The sequence below is a fragment of the Periophthalmus magnuspinnatus genome, chromosome 3, assembly GCF_009829125.3.
Source record: "Periophthalmus magnuspinnatus isolate fPerMag1 chromosome 3, fPerMag1.2.pri, whole genome shotgun sequence".
Lineage (NCBI taxonomy): Eukaryota > Metazoa > Chordata > Actinopteri > Gobiiformes > Gobiidae > Periophthalmus > Periophthalmus magnuspinnatus.
Genome location: NC_047128.1, coordinates 35,609,091 through 35,625,971, shown reverse-complemented (window position 1 = coordinate 35,625,971; position 16,881 = coordinate 35,609,091). Strand labels below are relative to the sequence as shown.

The window sequence follows — 16,881 nt, the reverse complement described above, 5'->3', positions numbered from 1 at the left end:
ACCTGCAGGTCACATGGACTTAAACAGAACATGGAGATAATCAAAAATATTAAGGATCCAACTTGTTGTTTTCCCCAAAAAATTGTAATTTAAAAGAAAAACTTTATGACAAAAATCTTACCATTGTTTATCTAATTATAAAATATTTTATCTATTGCAAATTTGTAATAAAGAGCCACTGGTCAGATTGTGTCTGTCCAGGGTGTGGACCCTGTGGAATCATCTCTGACCCTGAGATAATGTCCCGTACTGTTGTTTTAAAGCTCAAATGAAAAACTGATTCTGTTCAAATCAAACTTCATCTGCAGAGTAAATGTGACTTTACCTTTTATAGAGACACACAGAGGCACATTATGAAGGGGCGGGGTTAAAATCGTGTCTTTAATGGGGCAAACTGTACAATGAGAGGAAAGTACAGTTTTTATTTTGTTCCTTTTGTGACCCCAGGCCTCGGGATAAAGGAGGTAAATGCTCCTTTGGCTCTGCTCCTGTGAGTTTACATCATGTTGTGTCGTGTCTGTTGCATTGTCCCAATAAAATAAATAAATAAATAAATAAACAAACATAACTCCAGGTGAAGAGGAAGAACATCTTTGTCCAGGATGTTCAGATCCTTCCTCTGCCTCGTCTGGAGAGAAGCTCAGATAAAGATAAATCTGCTGGACTGAATCTCCACATTCACTGTTTGACTCATTTCTTTACTGCGATGCTTAAATTTCTGCCCCAGCTCATAACAGACAGTTATTATGGACTCAGCAACTTTTTATTCTTTGCCCAGAATGTTCCACTGTATGACAATAAACAAATCTATATCCATGGCAACAAGCAGGCGCACTTAAAGTTATTTTTGGAACAATTCTAACTGAATAAATGATGTGTTGTGTTTAATCTGATTTAACCCACAGGACTCACTGAGCTGCTTTTCCTTTTTGTTCAGAGTCTAATATTTGGAGGTTTTTTTCTGGAGTGTTTTACATTTGTACAAATAATTTGAGGAGAACACGAGGGTTAAGTGGAGCTGCAGCGTCCTCTAGTGGACAGAGTTTATTAAGTCAGAACTGAAGCTGATGCAGGAAAATGATCATCAAACTTTTATTATTAGACAAACCAACGATTCTGTTTCAAAGCAACAGCAGAAATGAAATGATTAAAGTTTTAAACATAAAATGCTGTGGGATATTTGTGGACTTGAAACGCAGGGAACTCTGTCAAGAACTTTTCTGAATTTTGAATTAGTCATAAATATTCAGGCTGCTGTTGGTCTAAAGGCTCAAATGTTTTATTTCAATGCACCAAATGTATAATTATTTGACTAATTACTGGGTAATAAAAGAAGATGATCAGCACAAATATATTTAGGCCTGTTTTTTGTTCACATTTGCAGAGTTTCTACAGGTCTCTATGTTTCTATGTTGATGTTTTAAATATCCTTCATTGGTGGGGCCCCTGCTTGGGGCCCTGACATGTTTTGTTCGTTTTGCTCATATTTTCTTGTAGTCTCTTTGTCCCTGGTTGCGCTCACATGAGACTCCAGAGTCTCGCTCTGGGCTGTTGACGGGACAGGACCAAACACTGTCTGTGAGGCGCTGGAGTGTGACCCGTGTGCAGATCCTGTCTCTCTTTTCTCTCCTCCACTGACTTCATCATCTCTCCGTTCCTCAGTGTTCTCTGTCAAAATCTAAACCACCCAGTCAAAATGTCTGCCTCTTTATTTTCACTGTTGTTTTTTATTTTCACATTGTTTTTCATTGTTGTCCTGAGCAGAGCGGGCCCTGCAGCTCAGGGGCCCCACACGAGTGTCTCTGAGGAGTCACATCTGACAAAGTTAAGACTCTGTCTTAAATCTGTCATCACCTCAAACAGCGGCATTTGTATTTTTATTATTATTTATTAACAGTTTTCAGACGTGTGCAGGGGCTGAGGGGCAGGCAGAGTTTAGTTTTTGTTTGTTTGTTTGTTTGTTTGTTTGTTTGTTGCTTTTTCCTGTTTTCTGGTCCAGTACATTCCAGTTGACTAAAGTGGGATTACATATATTTATTTAGAGGTAAGAGCAGACACAAAACACATCCATCTGTTTGACCTTTTTCTGGATCTATATCTGAGTGATTCTCAGTGGATCAAACATTAGCCTAATGCTACATTATTCTGGGCTATAGTTCATTTCTCACTATTGCCAATAATGTAGGATATTGTGAACATTATACAAACATTAATACATTGCTCACTTTGTTACAAAAGTATAAAACTGTCTGTCTCTGTGCAGCTGTTTCCATTTATCATAATCAGGAGAATGAGATACAGAGTTAGATTTCAGTCATTTTGTCGCCTCTTTCTTCAGTGTTTGACTCCGACTAAGAGACGACCATAAAAACTCATTGTGATTTCACTTTGTTAGACTCTGATTTAGACTCTGATTGTTTTGTATTTTACTGGACACATTGCCTTTAATACACAGAGCGTTTATTTAATGAGCTTTAATGATCATTTTAAAGATTGGCCTTGTCTGTTTTATTTAAAATGATAAATGACGATGATAAAATGATGATAAAACATTGTACACTTTTCTTTGACTTATTTTGTCTGTATTTGTTTGTCACAGTCCATGTCCCGTCTGAATTTCACGTTGTATTTTTTGAGGCTCTGACTTTCTCCTGGTTAATGTTCCACCGTCAGACGTCATCAGAATAAAAATGGCGGCGTCGTGAGCTTCGTGACTTGGTCCAGCCTCGTCGTACGTCCCGCACACACTCATCTGTGCAGTACTGTTGGATGTTTTATTGTTTTTTTTACTTCCATTGTGTGTGTTGCACGTTTATGTGACTGGATAATTGTGCACGTGTGGTGTAGTGCGGCGCTTTGTGCGTTTGCTCTGTCACCTTCTCTCAGGGTTACGTCTGGACCCTTGTGCTCCTCAATCAGCTCTAATGGATCCTCTGGCTCGGACTCAGGCGGGACACTGATGTGACACTCCCTCCTCCTCCTCCTCCTCCTCCTCCTCCTCCCTCTTCCTGTCCGGACAGAGTGGGGGGGTGGACGGGGGGGTTGCGGTGATGTACGTCGGGATGAGCTCAGACCAATGACAACACTTTCCTTCTTCGTCCTTTATATCTTCTCCAACGCACAACCTCAAATCACAGCCTGATGTCTGCAAAATGATTATTATGTTTTATTTTTCTCCAGCATTTCCAGTCTAACATGTTAATGCCCAAAAAGATGCAGGTCTTTACTGCTTTCTAATACATTTTGTGATATTTTCAGGCATTTTTAGTTAAAACAGGACAGAAAAAAGACAACAGATCCTAAGAAATAATAACATAGAGAGTTAGAAGTCGGAGCAAACGTGAACGCGAACGATATAAATCTATAAACCTACAACTAAACCCCAAACATATCCCATATTAAACTACACTGACAGAACTATCAAGCCTTTTTTAAATGATCTTTACCTTCCTGCCCCTCTGTGTAACTGCCCACACCACGAGTGCACACAAGTTCACCGTGGACATGCAGATATCAGGGTATAGAGTTGGTTGAAAAAGGCACTTGTCTGTTTCCGTTAACACGATGTCCCGTGTGTGAATGGTCAGCCCCTCCTCCTCTTCCTCTTCAGCCTCTTCTTCAGTCTCTGAGTGAACAGCTCCCTTGGGGCTAATGTGTATCTTTGTAAGTGAAGTGTGTGTGGGCTCGACATTATTCTCCCCAGTGACTTTCTATGGACAGAAAAACTCCTGACCTGCCTCTGAGGAGTCCCCTTCTGTACACAGGACTGAAAAGAGAAGTCACATGGATTCTGTGCTGTATGTGCATCTCTAAAGTATGTATATGTGAAAAAAAAAGATCTTTATGGGTCCAGCTCAACGTCTAATTTGTATTACAGAGTTTGCACACGCAGAATGAAATACTCCTCATCTTGTCTTGAATAATTCCGCTCGGGCCGGTTGTTTTATTCCTACATCTTTAGTTTAATTGATGAGCTGCTTATTGTAGAATTGTGACAATCTGAAACAGCCTGCGCTTAGATTCTTAGCTTAATTTATGAGGCTTTCATTGGACCTTTAGCAAGACGAAAAGAACAATTTCATTTCTATTGATCTGGCTCCTATAAAACTGCGCTGTGGGGAGACGTGTTTGACTCTGAGCTTTGGTAAAACTGAAACCCAAACAGTCTTTCGTGTCATTCCTGCAGTTCCGTCCAGAGCTGTGGTCTGTACCTGTGGTCTGTGTGAGGGAACAAGGCTGCCTGGTAATCGGGTTTGCGTTAGTGATTAGATTAGACCAGGCACTACATTTATTTCGCTAAAGAAGCCCCATAACCTGCTTCCACGGCCTAATGGAGAAGATGGGCAGATATATAGGAAACAATTAGATCCCCTATCGTCTCGTGCATAGATGTGCTTCTTATTCTCATCGTAACGTCCTGCACATTTGATCTAGATCCATACCACTACTGCTCCATCCATTTTCCCCATGTTTCAATTAGTTGCCTCACAATTAAATTACAGGGGACATTACTTAAGAAGGACATAAATAGACAGGCGCTGTCAAGATGGCGGCGCTTCAGTCTGAGATGAGATATGAGCTATCTGTGCGGCGAGCTCGCTGCAGAACGCACAGTTTAAGCCAAGAATAGCAATAGACTTATTATGTAATTGCTTTTGTGGTTCAACTGCAGGTTTGGATGTGTTTGTGGAGGTTGTATTGGTTTTGACAGGACGAACAAACATATAAAACACATAAAACATATAAAAACCTTCTAGTTTCTTTGGCTTTGCTGTTTTGTAATGTTTTTAGGTAATTTTCCAGATGTATTTGGTTGGATTTGGAGGTTCGCTGGATGCACTTCCTCATAAAACATGATCAACAAATGCAGATTTTTATTTTTTAATGAATGACCTGTGCGTCTGGAGTTGCAAATATGACCACGCAGATGTTTTAACGAACTATAAAACTCACAAACCTCTGCATAATCTGAAGCATTATGGTGTCACTTTCACAGGAAACATAGAACAAATATTTTAAAGTAAATAAAGAGCCAGGCTTGGTCACATTTCTCCTCTAAGTTCGATCTACCTGATTTCCGTAATCACATTGAAAGATACTGCTCTAACGGACCTCCACTGCCAAGAACAAGCTGAATTATCGAGCATGTTCCAGCTCAGAAAATAGATCCAGGAAGGAATCACAAAAGACAAAGTAGTTTATTATTATTATTAGCATATTTTAGCTTTTTGGCATGTGATGTTTTTAGAGTTTCGAAGGGTAAAACTGTGAAAACGAGTGGACTTTTTGCATCTATGTTAAGACGTGAGTTAATACGGTGATCCAAAAAAGGCTGCAGTGATTTGTAAACAGGAAATCTTACTACGTTTTGAAGACTGTCCAAGTGAGTGACACCCGAAGATGTTCTAAAAATAGCGTTTGACCATCCCCCAATAAAACCCACGCACCGTAAATCCCAAATAAATGGATTGACTTTTGGACAAGTGTCAGTTTTGCCTCCTAATTGTTAATTATCGTGAGTGCTCTTTGAGGCACTTTCTGTGAATGGGCCCGGGACGCTCACGTTCCCCCATCCCGCTGGTCCTTTTATGGGATTGTTCCGTACTTCTCAAGGTCGGTAAAAAGGACATTCGTGAAGGGTGGGGCACTTGCGTCATCTCTGTGATTGGTGGGTTTTATGGCAACAGGCGCCAAAAAGCTCCGCCCATCCAAGTCCAGTCCAGTCATTTGAGCTCTGCAGCCACCTCACGCAGCCCCCCGTGGCTCCTCCCACAGTCCCAGACGAGAGTACAGCACTTAAGGTAATGTAAATAAGCAGAGAGAGCCACGGGGCTATTTTAAGATGTCGTCTTTCATGGTGGGACGGAGAGGGGGGCGAAGACCTGAGCCGAGATATTGTCATTTCAGTCACGTTTTCTCACATGTTTCCTTAGTGGTTGTGTCTTAAGGCCTCCAAAGTAGGACCCATCCCAAGTAAGACCCATCCCAAGTAAGACCCATCCCAAGTAAGACCCATCCCAACCAACAGCAAGACCCGTCAAACAGCAAGACCCACAGCAGGACCCATCCCAAGCAAGACCCATCCCACAGCCAGACCCATCCCAACCAACAGCAAGACCCATCCCATCTGAAAGCAAGACCCGTCAAACAGCAAGACCCAAAGCAAGACCCATCCCAAACCACACCCATCCCACAGCAGGACCCATCCCAAGCAAGACCCATCCCACAGCCAGACCCGTCCCAAGCAACAGCAAGACCCAAAGCAAGACCCATCCTGCAGAAAGACAAGACCCATTCCAACCAACAGCAAGACCCATCCCAAGCAAGACCCATCCCACAGCAGGACCCAAAGCGAGACCCATCCCATCTGAAAGCAAGACCCATCCCATCCCACACCAAGACCCATCCCAACTAAGACCCGTCCCATTGCAAAGTCGATCCACCCAGAAAAATGAAAAAGTTAGAAAAAATTACAACATTTGGACATTTTTACAAAATTAGACTTTATATTTGCTTTTACATTTTAATGTTCCAGTTGTTTTTTTTTAATAACATCAAAAATAAATAAACATTTAATGGTATGCTTTTCATATACTTTCACATTGTTATGTATTTTTTTCTAATATTCTTTTATAAACACATCATAGATAATCTGTACACTGCTGTTAAACAAAAGTGGCCTTTGTTTTTACTGCTCACGGTTTGACGTCACAAACGACACGGAGACAGCAGTGAAATGGACACAGTGAGATCATCTGGTACATTCATATTCAAGTCATTGTTCACTGCGGTTTGAGCTCACAACGCAAAAGTTACTTGTGTTTGATTTAAGGCAGTTCATTACAATAAAAACAGTTGTATTTTACATTTGAACATACAGATATGTCTCGACGGCGGACGTATATGTTTCTACTACAATCTACACTTGTATATTTATGATTCGTACATGATTCTTCTACCGTTTGATTCACAGTCGTCAGATAATTAGCCATTTACAGTCAATGTCCAAACGGAAATGACAAAACATTTTAAAAGATGACGGTTACTCTTTTGGCACAGTGTTGCTTGCTCTTTGCTTCAGTGGTACTTTATATTTTAAAGGCGACACGTTCATTGTTTTATAACTATAATTCTGTTTTAAAACAATTACACTAATGCTACAGCGGGAGTCGGGTGTAAAGCTATAAAACATCTGCTTTATTCAACTCAACTATAAAAGCAAACAGTGGCTACGATAGGAGTTATTGCCATTGATACATCAAATATTTATTTCCTAACCAGATTTGTGCTGTCTGTCGCTTTATTTATCCATCCAGTCTCGACACAAACTGGCCAGGTGTCAGTGCAAAGCGGTTCACCTTATGTTCGTTAAATTAAAGCCGTTTCATAAGATAAACGTGTCACTATAAGACAAATAATGAACGCCCCTAAATTAATTTCATCAAGATTGAGCAGTTATGGCGTGATGCTAATTTACTTCACAGAAATATTTGAGTTTCAGCGTTTAAAATTGGCGACAAAGTGTATCCAGAAATATGGCTGTTGTCCACTTACCACAACCACGATACACACTACGTATAAGATCCTTTAGAAAGTTTCATTTTCAACAAAGTCTCTCAAAGCGTAACATCTCACTTTTGGCAGTCAGACCTGAGTCACTCTTCGTCATGGTGGGAGGAGTCAGGGCTAGACTCCTCCTCCTCTTCCTCCACCGGCTCCGTGGGCAGCGTGTCTCGACGCGTGAACGCCGCGGCCAGAGTCACGCTCAGCCTCGGCTTCATCTCCGACAGGCCGATGTTGTTCCCACGTCCCACCAGAGTCGTTTTGTCCATAATCTCGGCACTGTGCTTGGACACGACCGCATCCAGGAAGTCGTACTTGTGTGAAAGCTTCCCGCTCTCAAACAAATACTTGGCCAGGTATGAGACCGCCACGTTACCCGCAAAAGAAGCCAACATGGACACGGTTTTGAAAGGGAATTTTTGTATGACAATGTCCTCCATTTCTCCTGTGATGTTGTTCAGGACGTTCTCAGTCGTCCAGCCCGGGTAGTAGATAAAAGGTGGTAGCTTTAAGTAGGGCTCTCCTCCGCCGATACGCAGCAGCAAACCGAAAATGTACGCCGCGACTGAGCCGTAAGTGTTGGTGCCTTTAACAAAGAGGACGGCGATGAGCTGAGGAAAGATGATGACGTAAACCAGGTCGGAGCTCAGGTACCACAAGCCGTAGACCGTCCCAGTGACCAGCGCCATCACTGTGGCCAGTCCTCCAAAGACGAAGATGGTGACGCGCATGACCCACACAATCTCACGGTCTGACGCCTGAAAAACACACACAAAGTCACAGAAAATATATCAGAATCAGAATCAGAGTTTTATTGGCATCGTCAGTGACACAAACCACAAACCACAAACATAAAACACTGAATAATAAGAACATAAAAGTAAAAAAAGAAAATAAAATAGTCTAGAAGGAGATATACAACAACAACATCACATTTAACAGGCCTGGAGTAGATAAAGTCCTTAAAGCTGCACTATGTAACTTTTCTGGTGGGAGATCTGCCACTTGTCTCATGGAGATGTTGTTGCTTTGTCTGGAATTTCCAAAGTATGGTTTCATCTCACCTTTTTACTTCACACCGTGTTGAGTTTAATTCATTAAAAGACACAAGAAAACACTGTATTATTACTGGGAGGAGATCTGCCTCTCCACAGATCTGGCTCGTAGTGGCATCACCAGATTATTGTTGAACATTCCAGGCAAAGCAATACAGTCTAAGTTGTGGAAAAAGTCAAGATTCTTATGCAAATTTAACGTGGAACTTTGTGTCTCTCTCTTTTCCTTTGTCCTCTAAAAATAACCCGATCGATAAAGACACAAAATTTTAAATAATGGACAATGAAACGATGAAACTCCTCACCGACTGTCTGAACGCGAGCTGGTAGATGTTCCTGGCAAACATGGAACTGGCAGACAGAATAGACGAGTCTGCAGAGGACATGACGGCAGCGGAGACGGCGCCCAAACCGAAGAAGGACACAAACGGGGGACAGAGGTGCTGGAGGACGATGGGTAAAATCATGTCCGCCTCGTTCTTCTCTTTAGGGGAGACGCCGCCGTATGACGTCTGGTTCCAGTCTGGACAAAATAAAGAGTCAACAAAATAATTATAAAAATGATCATGCACGTGTACTACATTTTGAGGTATAATGAAACACTAAAGTTTGAAAAAAAAATAAAAAATTGCACTGATATTATTCTTTTTTTAAGCCAGATGCTCTTCCTGCAGCAACATATTCACCTTTGAAATTCACACAAAAATACAATAAATGATGAGTAATTGTTGTGTTTTTAAAGTGTTATTGACTTGTACGAACTTTTTTCATATAAAGGTCAAACCGGTAAAGATATTGTGAGGCGTGTTCAGATGTTCAGACAAATAAGACATCTAGAAATTCAGAGATCAAACCTCTAATTTGGTCTCATGTCTTCCTCTTATGCAATATTTACACGAGCAGCGCGGTTATTAAACGGATTACTGCTTCATTATAGATGAGGTGAACCAGCTGCCATTTACCAGCCTCCCTCAGATCTAAGGGCAACATGTTTTCACACAAACGCACAAACACCGTGCGAATATGAGCAGACCTGTGGAGGCCCCGATGGCGCCGATGAGAACGGAGGGGACGGCCATGACGAGGCAGCCGAACGCAGCCAGGAAGGACAGCACCTGGGCGTACGTGGCGGAGGAGGCCGACAGGACGCGCTGGAAGTACACCTGCCACGGGATTCCACCCAACATCTGAGAGGACGAGAAGGAACGTCTAATCTGTTTAAACTGCACTTCATTTGTACTCAATTAATGTCACGTTTGTTTTTCGTGTTTTACCAAGAGGCAGAAGTTATCTATCCAGACCCAGGTGTCGCTCTTGCTGATGCTGCCTCTCCAGGGCGACTGGTACACCTGCTTCACCGCTGTCACTGTGATGTCCGCCACTGCTGGGTTAGTCAGAGCAAAGGGAACGCTGATCCACTGAGACGACACAGAAAAAACACAAATAAGAGTGAACCACAGACAGAAAAGTCATGTGCTTGAAACAAATCATTGCAGCAGTTTCCTTTTTGACTCACCAAACCGACAAATATACAGAAGAGCTGCACCACGTCGGTGTAAGCCACTGAGTACAGCCCCCCGACCAGAGTGTAAAAGATCGCAATGAGCGCCGAGATCACCACAGACATTTTAATGTTGATGTCCACAATGACGCTCAGTGTAGCCCCTGAAAATGTGAAAATACAATATACTTTAGATTTAATAACAAAACATAAAAGCTGAGTCATGCTTCAGGCTTAACGACTTACCAAGTGCAGACAAGATGGCGGCCGACCAGAAGATCTCACCCATCAGAGCTGGTATGAAGAGGAGGCCACCCATACGTTTACCATACAGCTGCTGGAACGGGTCCAACATGGTGACGTAACCTCTGGAGCGCATGGGCTTGGCGAAAAAAAGACCTCCTGTAGAAGAGACGCCACGAGCATCAGACTCCGAACCAGCACCGCCCCCCGCGTCCAGCACGAGGTCATGAGGTTAATGTATTATTTGGTGAAGTGGAGCAATGGAGGATGGGTAAAATAACAAAGATATGTGCAACGTAACTCACCAACAACCAGACTGAGAGCATATCCAAAAGGAGCTTGAGCCCAGGCCAAACCATAACCTGGTAAATACACGTACTCAGCTGTGCCATTGATGTATCCTCCTCCAACCCAGGTCGCTGACAAAGAAGCAAGACAATGTTTGATTAGATACTAAACATACCTTGAAATGATGGTTATATTTTAATCTTTCAAGCTTAAATTTGAACATTATAGAACATTTAAATTGTGTTTTTTGTGCTGATTAACCATATTAAGCCAAAATATTCAGTACAAAGTGATGCAATGTGACCAAATCATGAGTTAAACGGGTGCCACAGGTCTACTTTTAAACACATCTGCTCTCTTACCTGTCATTGTAAATCCTCCAACAAATAATCCAATGTCTCTTCCTCCCACCATGATGGTCTCGCTGCGGTCCGTGCCCTCCGCCTCGCCTGAGTGTTTGTTTTTCCATGCGGCCCAAATCCCCACGAACAGGATGAGGAGATAAAAGAGCGCGATGGCCACGAGCCCCTCGATGTGGATGGTCATTGTGCACGAGGCGAGCGCGGGGAGCGTCCGGGCAAAGGCACCTGGTATGAAAGAGAGGAGGATGCACAAAAGAGCTGAAGTTTCCCCGCAAATAATCAGTTTTATAAAAGCAGTTTTAGACGAGATATTGTTGATTTTGTTTCCAAACATTTCTACATAAACTCAGTTGGTTTTACGCGTAATTGTCTTTTTACGCACAGCTTTTCCAAATTACATTTACTTTGATTATTGTATTTCCTGACTGTGAATGTCCTAAAACATAAAAAAGTGTTTATTTTTATGTTTTTTATTTGTTTTTTACTAAATATCTGGCGTTTAAATGTGGCAAACAGTGTCACAGTAATATGCCACATGCGCGCGTAAATTCATTTTCTCTCTTTCTGTCTCTGTTTTAACATATGCATTTAGCTGCACACACAAAATAAAATACAAATGCATTTAAATAAACTACAACAAAACACATACCTCAGATATTCCTAAAGTCATGTGCCGTGTCTCCAAACGCAGAAAGGAACCAGCAAAAGTGAGCAGTTTGTAAAAATGAGTCAAGTCCGCTTTTACGCACGGAGAAAAGTGGAATAAGAGGAGGCTGCGGGTCTCTCGGGTGACTTACTGGGGTTTATAAGGCGCCAGGTGCCGTCACAGAGCTGACACGCGCGTCACAGAAGCAAAACGTCCCTCTTTAATGAGCGCCATGGATGAGACACGTCACTGCCCGCGCGCTCCAGACGCACGGCGCAACCGGATGGAAGAAGATTCCTTTAGTCAATGAAGGACACAAATGGACAGTTTCATCAAAGATTATAGTTTGGACTAAACATTGTGACAGCATATAATTTATAATGTAATGCTGCTTTGTTGGGGAGGATTAACTGTCCTTTTAGTTCCTGTCATCTTATTTTATTCAACCTTTCTTTGACAAATCAATTATCTTTTCTTTTTGCCAAAGGTTTTATGTCTTACAGAGGTTTAATAAATACAACTTAAATTAAATACAAACATGTATCTGTGGCACTTTACACTTTACTATCCACACAGTTTGAGTTTGTCCTGTTAATCTGCTCTGGTGCATAAATATATGAACAATTAAAATACCTGCACTCACTTTCTTCCACTTCTAGGCGGTGGCGTGTTTCAGAGGAATCTTTTTAAAGGTCTCCACAGTTTGAGGCAATTTAATTCGGCCTGTTCATGTCAGAAGTGATGGCCGTCCAATTAGAACAGTCCAAGAGTCTGGAGCAGAGGAAAGACGTTTAATGATACACATAGATTTAGTTCTGGAAAGAACTGACATTTATTAGATCTGCTCCACACAATCAGCGCCCTCTATCGGTCATAGCGCAGACAGCACCGTGTCAGGACCATGGACAGAGGTAAATAAAAACATCATCCCACAATTACCTGAAGGTTTTAAAGATTATGTGAAAAAACAACAAACTGACCTCTCTGAATCAACTTTAAGATTTAGTTTCCAAAAAGTGTAATAACATTAATGCAACTTTAGAGTTTTAAAACACTGGTGGAACGTACAGGTGTTATCACCAATTGACGATTTATGAGTGAAGCAGTGTTTACATTGAAGCAGTTTAACTGTGCAGGGCCAAAGGATTGAAGTCTAACGAGCAGCTGTTGTTGGCAGAGCTCAAGTCGCTTCTCTGAGGACGTTGGGGGAGGGAAAAAAAACATGTTTTCAACTAAAATGAACTAATTAAATTATTTAACAATAATGATTTAAGACTCAAAAACACAAAACAACATTTTTCATATTTATTTCTCTTAAATTACAACTGTAACAAAATACAAGCAGTTCTATCCTTTCAGTTATTGGAGAATTAATTTTAAAGCTAAAGAAAATCTGTTACATTCAAGATTCGCCCCCTAATTATTTATTTTAAAATAAAACTGCTTGTGATACATTTACATTTCATCTAAACTTCAAAAAACATCTGTAGTAAAATAAGGCCAAGATAAAAACTACTTCAAATATCCAAATATACATAAATTATGACACATCATTTGTCACCCACAGTATTTACAGTTTATCCAAATATGTCGTCTTTCTACAGTTTTATCAACTGGAAAATGTTAAACAATGAGGAGCCGGCGTTATGTTTTAACGCACAGCGTGGAGTCGTAACAGTTAGCGTTGGAATGTAAGTAACAATTAAAAAAAGATTTTATTTCATGCTCAATGCAGACCTGATGAAAACAGGCGACTGGCACAAGATTTTCATATTCAGTAAATATAAAAGGAATGAAGATTATGTTATGTCACCGATGTAACTGTTTAGCCGTCTCATATTATCTCACATCGTCATAAACTGTACAGTTCATTATGGATGAAGTGAATATAAGACAAGACCTGATTTGACAGAAAGTAAAACATGATCTTTGTTTCAACACAAATGTCTTTCTTCATAAATATGTTGGATCACATATATGCTGTAAACTGCACCTAAAATAATCTAGATTATTGGTTTATAGTTCAGCTCGTCAGTGCTGCTCTTCATGGCCTCACGTTCTCATCGTTTTGATTTGATCTAAAAAGAAAAAAAAAGATTCGATTTAAAAGCATCTCACTAATGAAACCAGACTATAGGGATACACATGGGGTCACACATTTCTACACTTTGATATTCCACTAGTCATCTTTTAAAACAGAAATATACTTTACACAAATTCTGAATCACAGAAATAAATACTTACTGAACAATTTGTTCTATTGAGGAAAGTGTGTAAAAACACATAAAAACATGCAACATGCGAGTTAAATAATAAATATATAACAAAGACATAATCCATCCTGAAGGTCTCTTGTACCTTGAAGCCAGTCGACTCCCTCCTGCAGACCTTCACCTTTCAAAGCATTGGTTGCACTGAAACATACAGGTTCAAACATTATTATTCTATACCTTGTATGCATTCCATTTCCATCAACATACAAAGAAAAAGAAAAGTCATTTGTGCCATCTCAGCCCAGACGTACAAGCAGCTGAAAACATTCTCAAATGCAAGTATAAAATAAAGTTCTTACCAGATATGCCACGGTTTATCTTTGATGTTTTCCAGACAAAGCATCTGTGAGACTTTGACTGAAGAAAGTGAATCTCGTACATCCATCTTGTTTGCGAAAAACAGAATTGGGATCCGCCTGTGTTTGACATCTACACAAAAGACATAATGTACATGATTATACACTTATAATAATAATAATAATAATAATAATACTACATCAAACTTTTTGGACACTCAAAGATGCTCTACAAACAAGAAAATGCAGTGAAAAATATCAAGGTGTAAATCAAGTGAATGTAAGTTTGAAAAGGTGAGTTTTACTAAAAAGGCTTTACACAACTCTTGCTATGACACAGGCACAAGGCTGTGAGAGGAGAGGAGCCGGATAGAGCAGGTTATAGTGAGAGTTTCCCTGCACAGACAGAAGGAGGAGAGGAGCCGGTGTTCAGCCGAGTTGAACATCAGGCCTTTCTCTGCCTCTGCTGCAGCAGTGTTTTTGAGACCCGTCTGTATTCACCAGAGAAGTGCAAAATACATGTTTTACAGACGCAGGCGTGTACACCCGGTGCAAACATTCAAAGAAAATAATGATGGTGGCAAGTTTGCCACGCGTCAAAGCGTTTGGACGTGTGTTGGCGTTTACAGTTTTTGAAGGTGGATGGAGAGGAGGCTGCACACAGACAACTGTTTCAATAATCAAGTTTGGAAGAGTTGAATGTGTGGATGAGGATTTCTGCAGTGGATTGAGAGAGAGGGGCGGAGAGGGGCAATGCTGCGGAAAAATAATGTTTTGTTGATGAGGATGATGTGGTCTCTGAATGAGAGGTCGGTCCATGATAATACTGAGGATATGTACAGAGGGGAAGGGGGTAACGGTGTGACCATTAATCAAGAGTAAGATGTTCTGAGCAGAAGGGGAGTTTGAAGACGTAGTGGCACATCAGGTTTTGATCCCTAATAGTTTGTGATGGTGTAAAGAATGACTGGGTTGATGGATTTGGTGGAGATGTAAAGCTGAGTATCATCGGCACAGCAGTGAAAGTGAAGTGGTGACGGATGATGTGGAGAAGGGGAAGAATGTAGATAATGAAGAGGAAGGGGCTGAGCCCTGAACCATGAGGAAGAGTGAGATTTGTTTTGAACTGATGAAAGTTAAAATATTGTCTGAGTTGGATGATGGTGGAGCGTTCTATTATTTTTTGGAGAGATGGGGAGGTTGGAGATGGGTCTGAAGTTGTCCAGGTTGTCAGGGTTTCATTTTTTTTAAAACATGGTGTATTTTAAGGTTCTTTTATTTCAGACCTGAATTATGTTCTCCAAAATGTTTACAGTACTCTGTATTTGCATTGTTCTACCTGGGTGATTGAGTAGCGTGTCAAGTTCCTCTTTAGCCACAACCATCCTCAGCTTGTCCGCACTATCAATGACAAATATGATAGCCTGGCCCTCCCTGGAAAGCAAATAAGGTTACAATTTTTGAAGAAACAATTCCCTTCATTTAATAATTGAAACACTCACTTATAATAGTGCTCCCAAAGGTTTCGGTATCTGCCTTGGCCAGACATATCAAACACAGTGAAGGACAGACTAGAAAAAGCCAAAGAACATTCGTCAAATATAATGTTCATTCAGTGACACTGCAGAATACATCAGAACATAAGACTTACGCACCTGGAAGTCTTGAATTTTTCAATGTTAAAACCGATTGTAGGAACTATGTCTTGGGTCTGGGCCTTAAAAACAAGGTTTTGAAATAAGAATAAGTCAGAGCCAAAACAAACATTCATTCAATATAAATGACACTGTAAACATTTAACACTACAACAGTCTTACATTTGAAGGTTTGAGCTGGTTGATAATGGTGGTTTTTCCGCTGTTGTCCAGACCCAGACAGAGCACATTCACCTCCTTCTTCAACCCCAGCCATGAGGCCAACTTATCAAACAACCCCATTAGTTATTCAGCACATCAGCTTCACTCTGACCTGTTCAAAACACAAGAATATGTCAGTGAAATGCAGCATTATTTCAAGAGGAGGCCTCATGATTCAGATGTTTTGTCCTCGCTTAATTACCTCGTAATAGACCAGTTCTAACCTGTATCTCTGTTTATTCATGTTTGTTTGGCATTATGGCTGTGCCTAATACCACACACTGTATGAGATGCTAACATTAGCTCGTTAGCTCCTAACACCAGTTAATCTCTTGTCGTTGTCAAATTGAGCTGGTAAAAAAAAGCTGCGGTGCATTTCACAGTCAGTTTATCAGGTTTATATTATTTCCACATGACTATATCTCATAGCGTTAGTTAAATGTGAAACAACATTAAAGTAAACTTGTGTTTTTTTCTGCGGCTGATGCAGTTTGTGAGGAGCTAGCTGAGCTAGCCGCGCTGCTAACATGAACATCAGGTTTATACAGACACATGAGCTACAAACGGCTTTTACCTCGGATGTTTCTCAGCTGTAGTGTCTTTAAAGTGTCCTCCTCGTTGGGTTAAACTTGTCTCATGAGCGTGTCCTCCTCAGAGCATCGTTTCTGTCTCAGAGCATCGTTTCTGTCTCATGACTCGCGGCTCGCGGGTTATTTACGTCCTGTTGCTGGGAGACCAGCGCGTACGTGATGACGTCACCTCCCCCGTGGCGCAAAATGAAAATAAAATAATTAATGA

At 41.0% G+C, this 16,881-nt stretch overlaps 2 protein-coding genes across 3 annotated transcripts; both read right to left on the bottom strand.

The window, feature by feature from the left end:
- Window positions 1-7,636: 7,636 nt before the first annotated feature.
- slc5a7a (solute carrier family 5 member 7a) lies at window positions 7,637-11,729 on the bottom strand. 2 transcript variants are annotated; one of them, XM_033988881.2, is made up of 9 exons: window positions 11,662-11,729; window positions 11,013-11,237; window positions 10,668-10,781; window positions 10,366-10,521; window positions 10,135-10,283; window positions 9,893-10,036; window positions 9,652-9,805; window positions 8,924-9,141; window positions 7,637-8,321 (listed from the first exon to the last, which is right to left on the bottom strand). In XM_033988881.2, exons 2-9 carry the CDS (start codon window positions 11,194-11,196, stop codon window positions 7,656-7,658), a joined length of 1,785 nt encoding a protein of 594 aa, XP_033844772.1. In that variant the 5' UTR covers window positions 11,197-11,237; window positions 11,662-11,729; the 3' UTR covers window positions 7,637-7,655. The 2 variants fall into 2 exon arrangements, with proteins under 2 accessions (XP_033844772.1, XP_055087814.1); XM_055231839.1 differs by lacking the exon at window positions 11,662-11,729 and having other exon boundaries at window positions 10,366-10,518; window positions 10,664-10,781; window positions 11,013-11,087.
- A 1,221-nt stretch (window positions 11,730-12,950) lies between these two features.
- arl6 (ADP-ribosylation factor-like 6) lies at window positions 12,951-16,805 on the bottom strand. Its single transcript, XM_033986889.2, has 8 exons — window positions 16,658-16,805; window positions 16,045-16,195; window positions 15,883-15,944; window positions 15,730-15,798; window positions 15,567-15,661; window positions 14,231-14,360; window positions 14,017-14,072; window positions 12,951-13,736 (listed from the first exon to the last, which is right to left on the bottom strand). Exons 2-8 carry the CDS (start codon window positions 16,162-16,164, stop codon window positions 13,711-13,713), a joined length of 558 nt encoding a protein of 185 aa, XP_033842780.1. The 5' UTR covers window positions 16,165-16,195; window positions 16,658-16,805; the 3' UTR covers window positions 12,951-13,710.
- Window positions 16,806-16,881: the final 76 nt, after the last annotated feature.

Bases quoted from the DNA above. Each gene is read 5' to 3' on its own strand.
- slc5a7a (XM_033988881.2), bottom strand. From the start codon at position 11,196: ATGACCATCCACATCGAGGGGCTCGTGGCCATCGCGCTCTTTTATCTC. The intron at 10,284-10,365 runs GTAAGTCGTTAA...TCACATTTTCAG, and splicing joins CGCCATCTTGTCTGCACTTG to GGGCTACACTGAGCGTCATT. The intron at 8,322-8,923 runs GTGAGGAGTTTC...TGTGTTTTTCAG, and splicing joins AGCTCGCGTTCAGACAGTCG to GCGTCAGACCGTGAGATTGT.
- arl6 (XM_033986889.2), bottom strand. From the start codon at position 16,164: ATGGGGTTGTTTGATAAGTTGGCCTCATGGCTGGGGTTGAAGAAGGAG. The intron at 15,662-15,729 runs GTGAGTGTTTCA...TTTGCTTTCCAG, and splicing joins CTTTGGGAGCACTATTATAA to GGAGGGCCAGGCTATCATAT. The intron at 14,361-15,566 runs GTAGAACAATGC...TCTTTTGTGTAG, and splicing joins CACGCTACTCAATCACCCAG to ATGTCAAACACAGGCGGATC.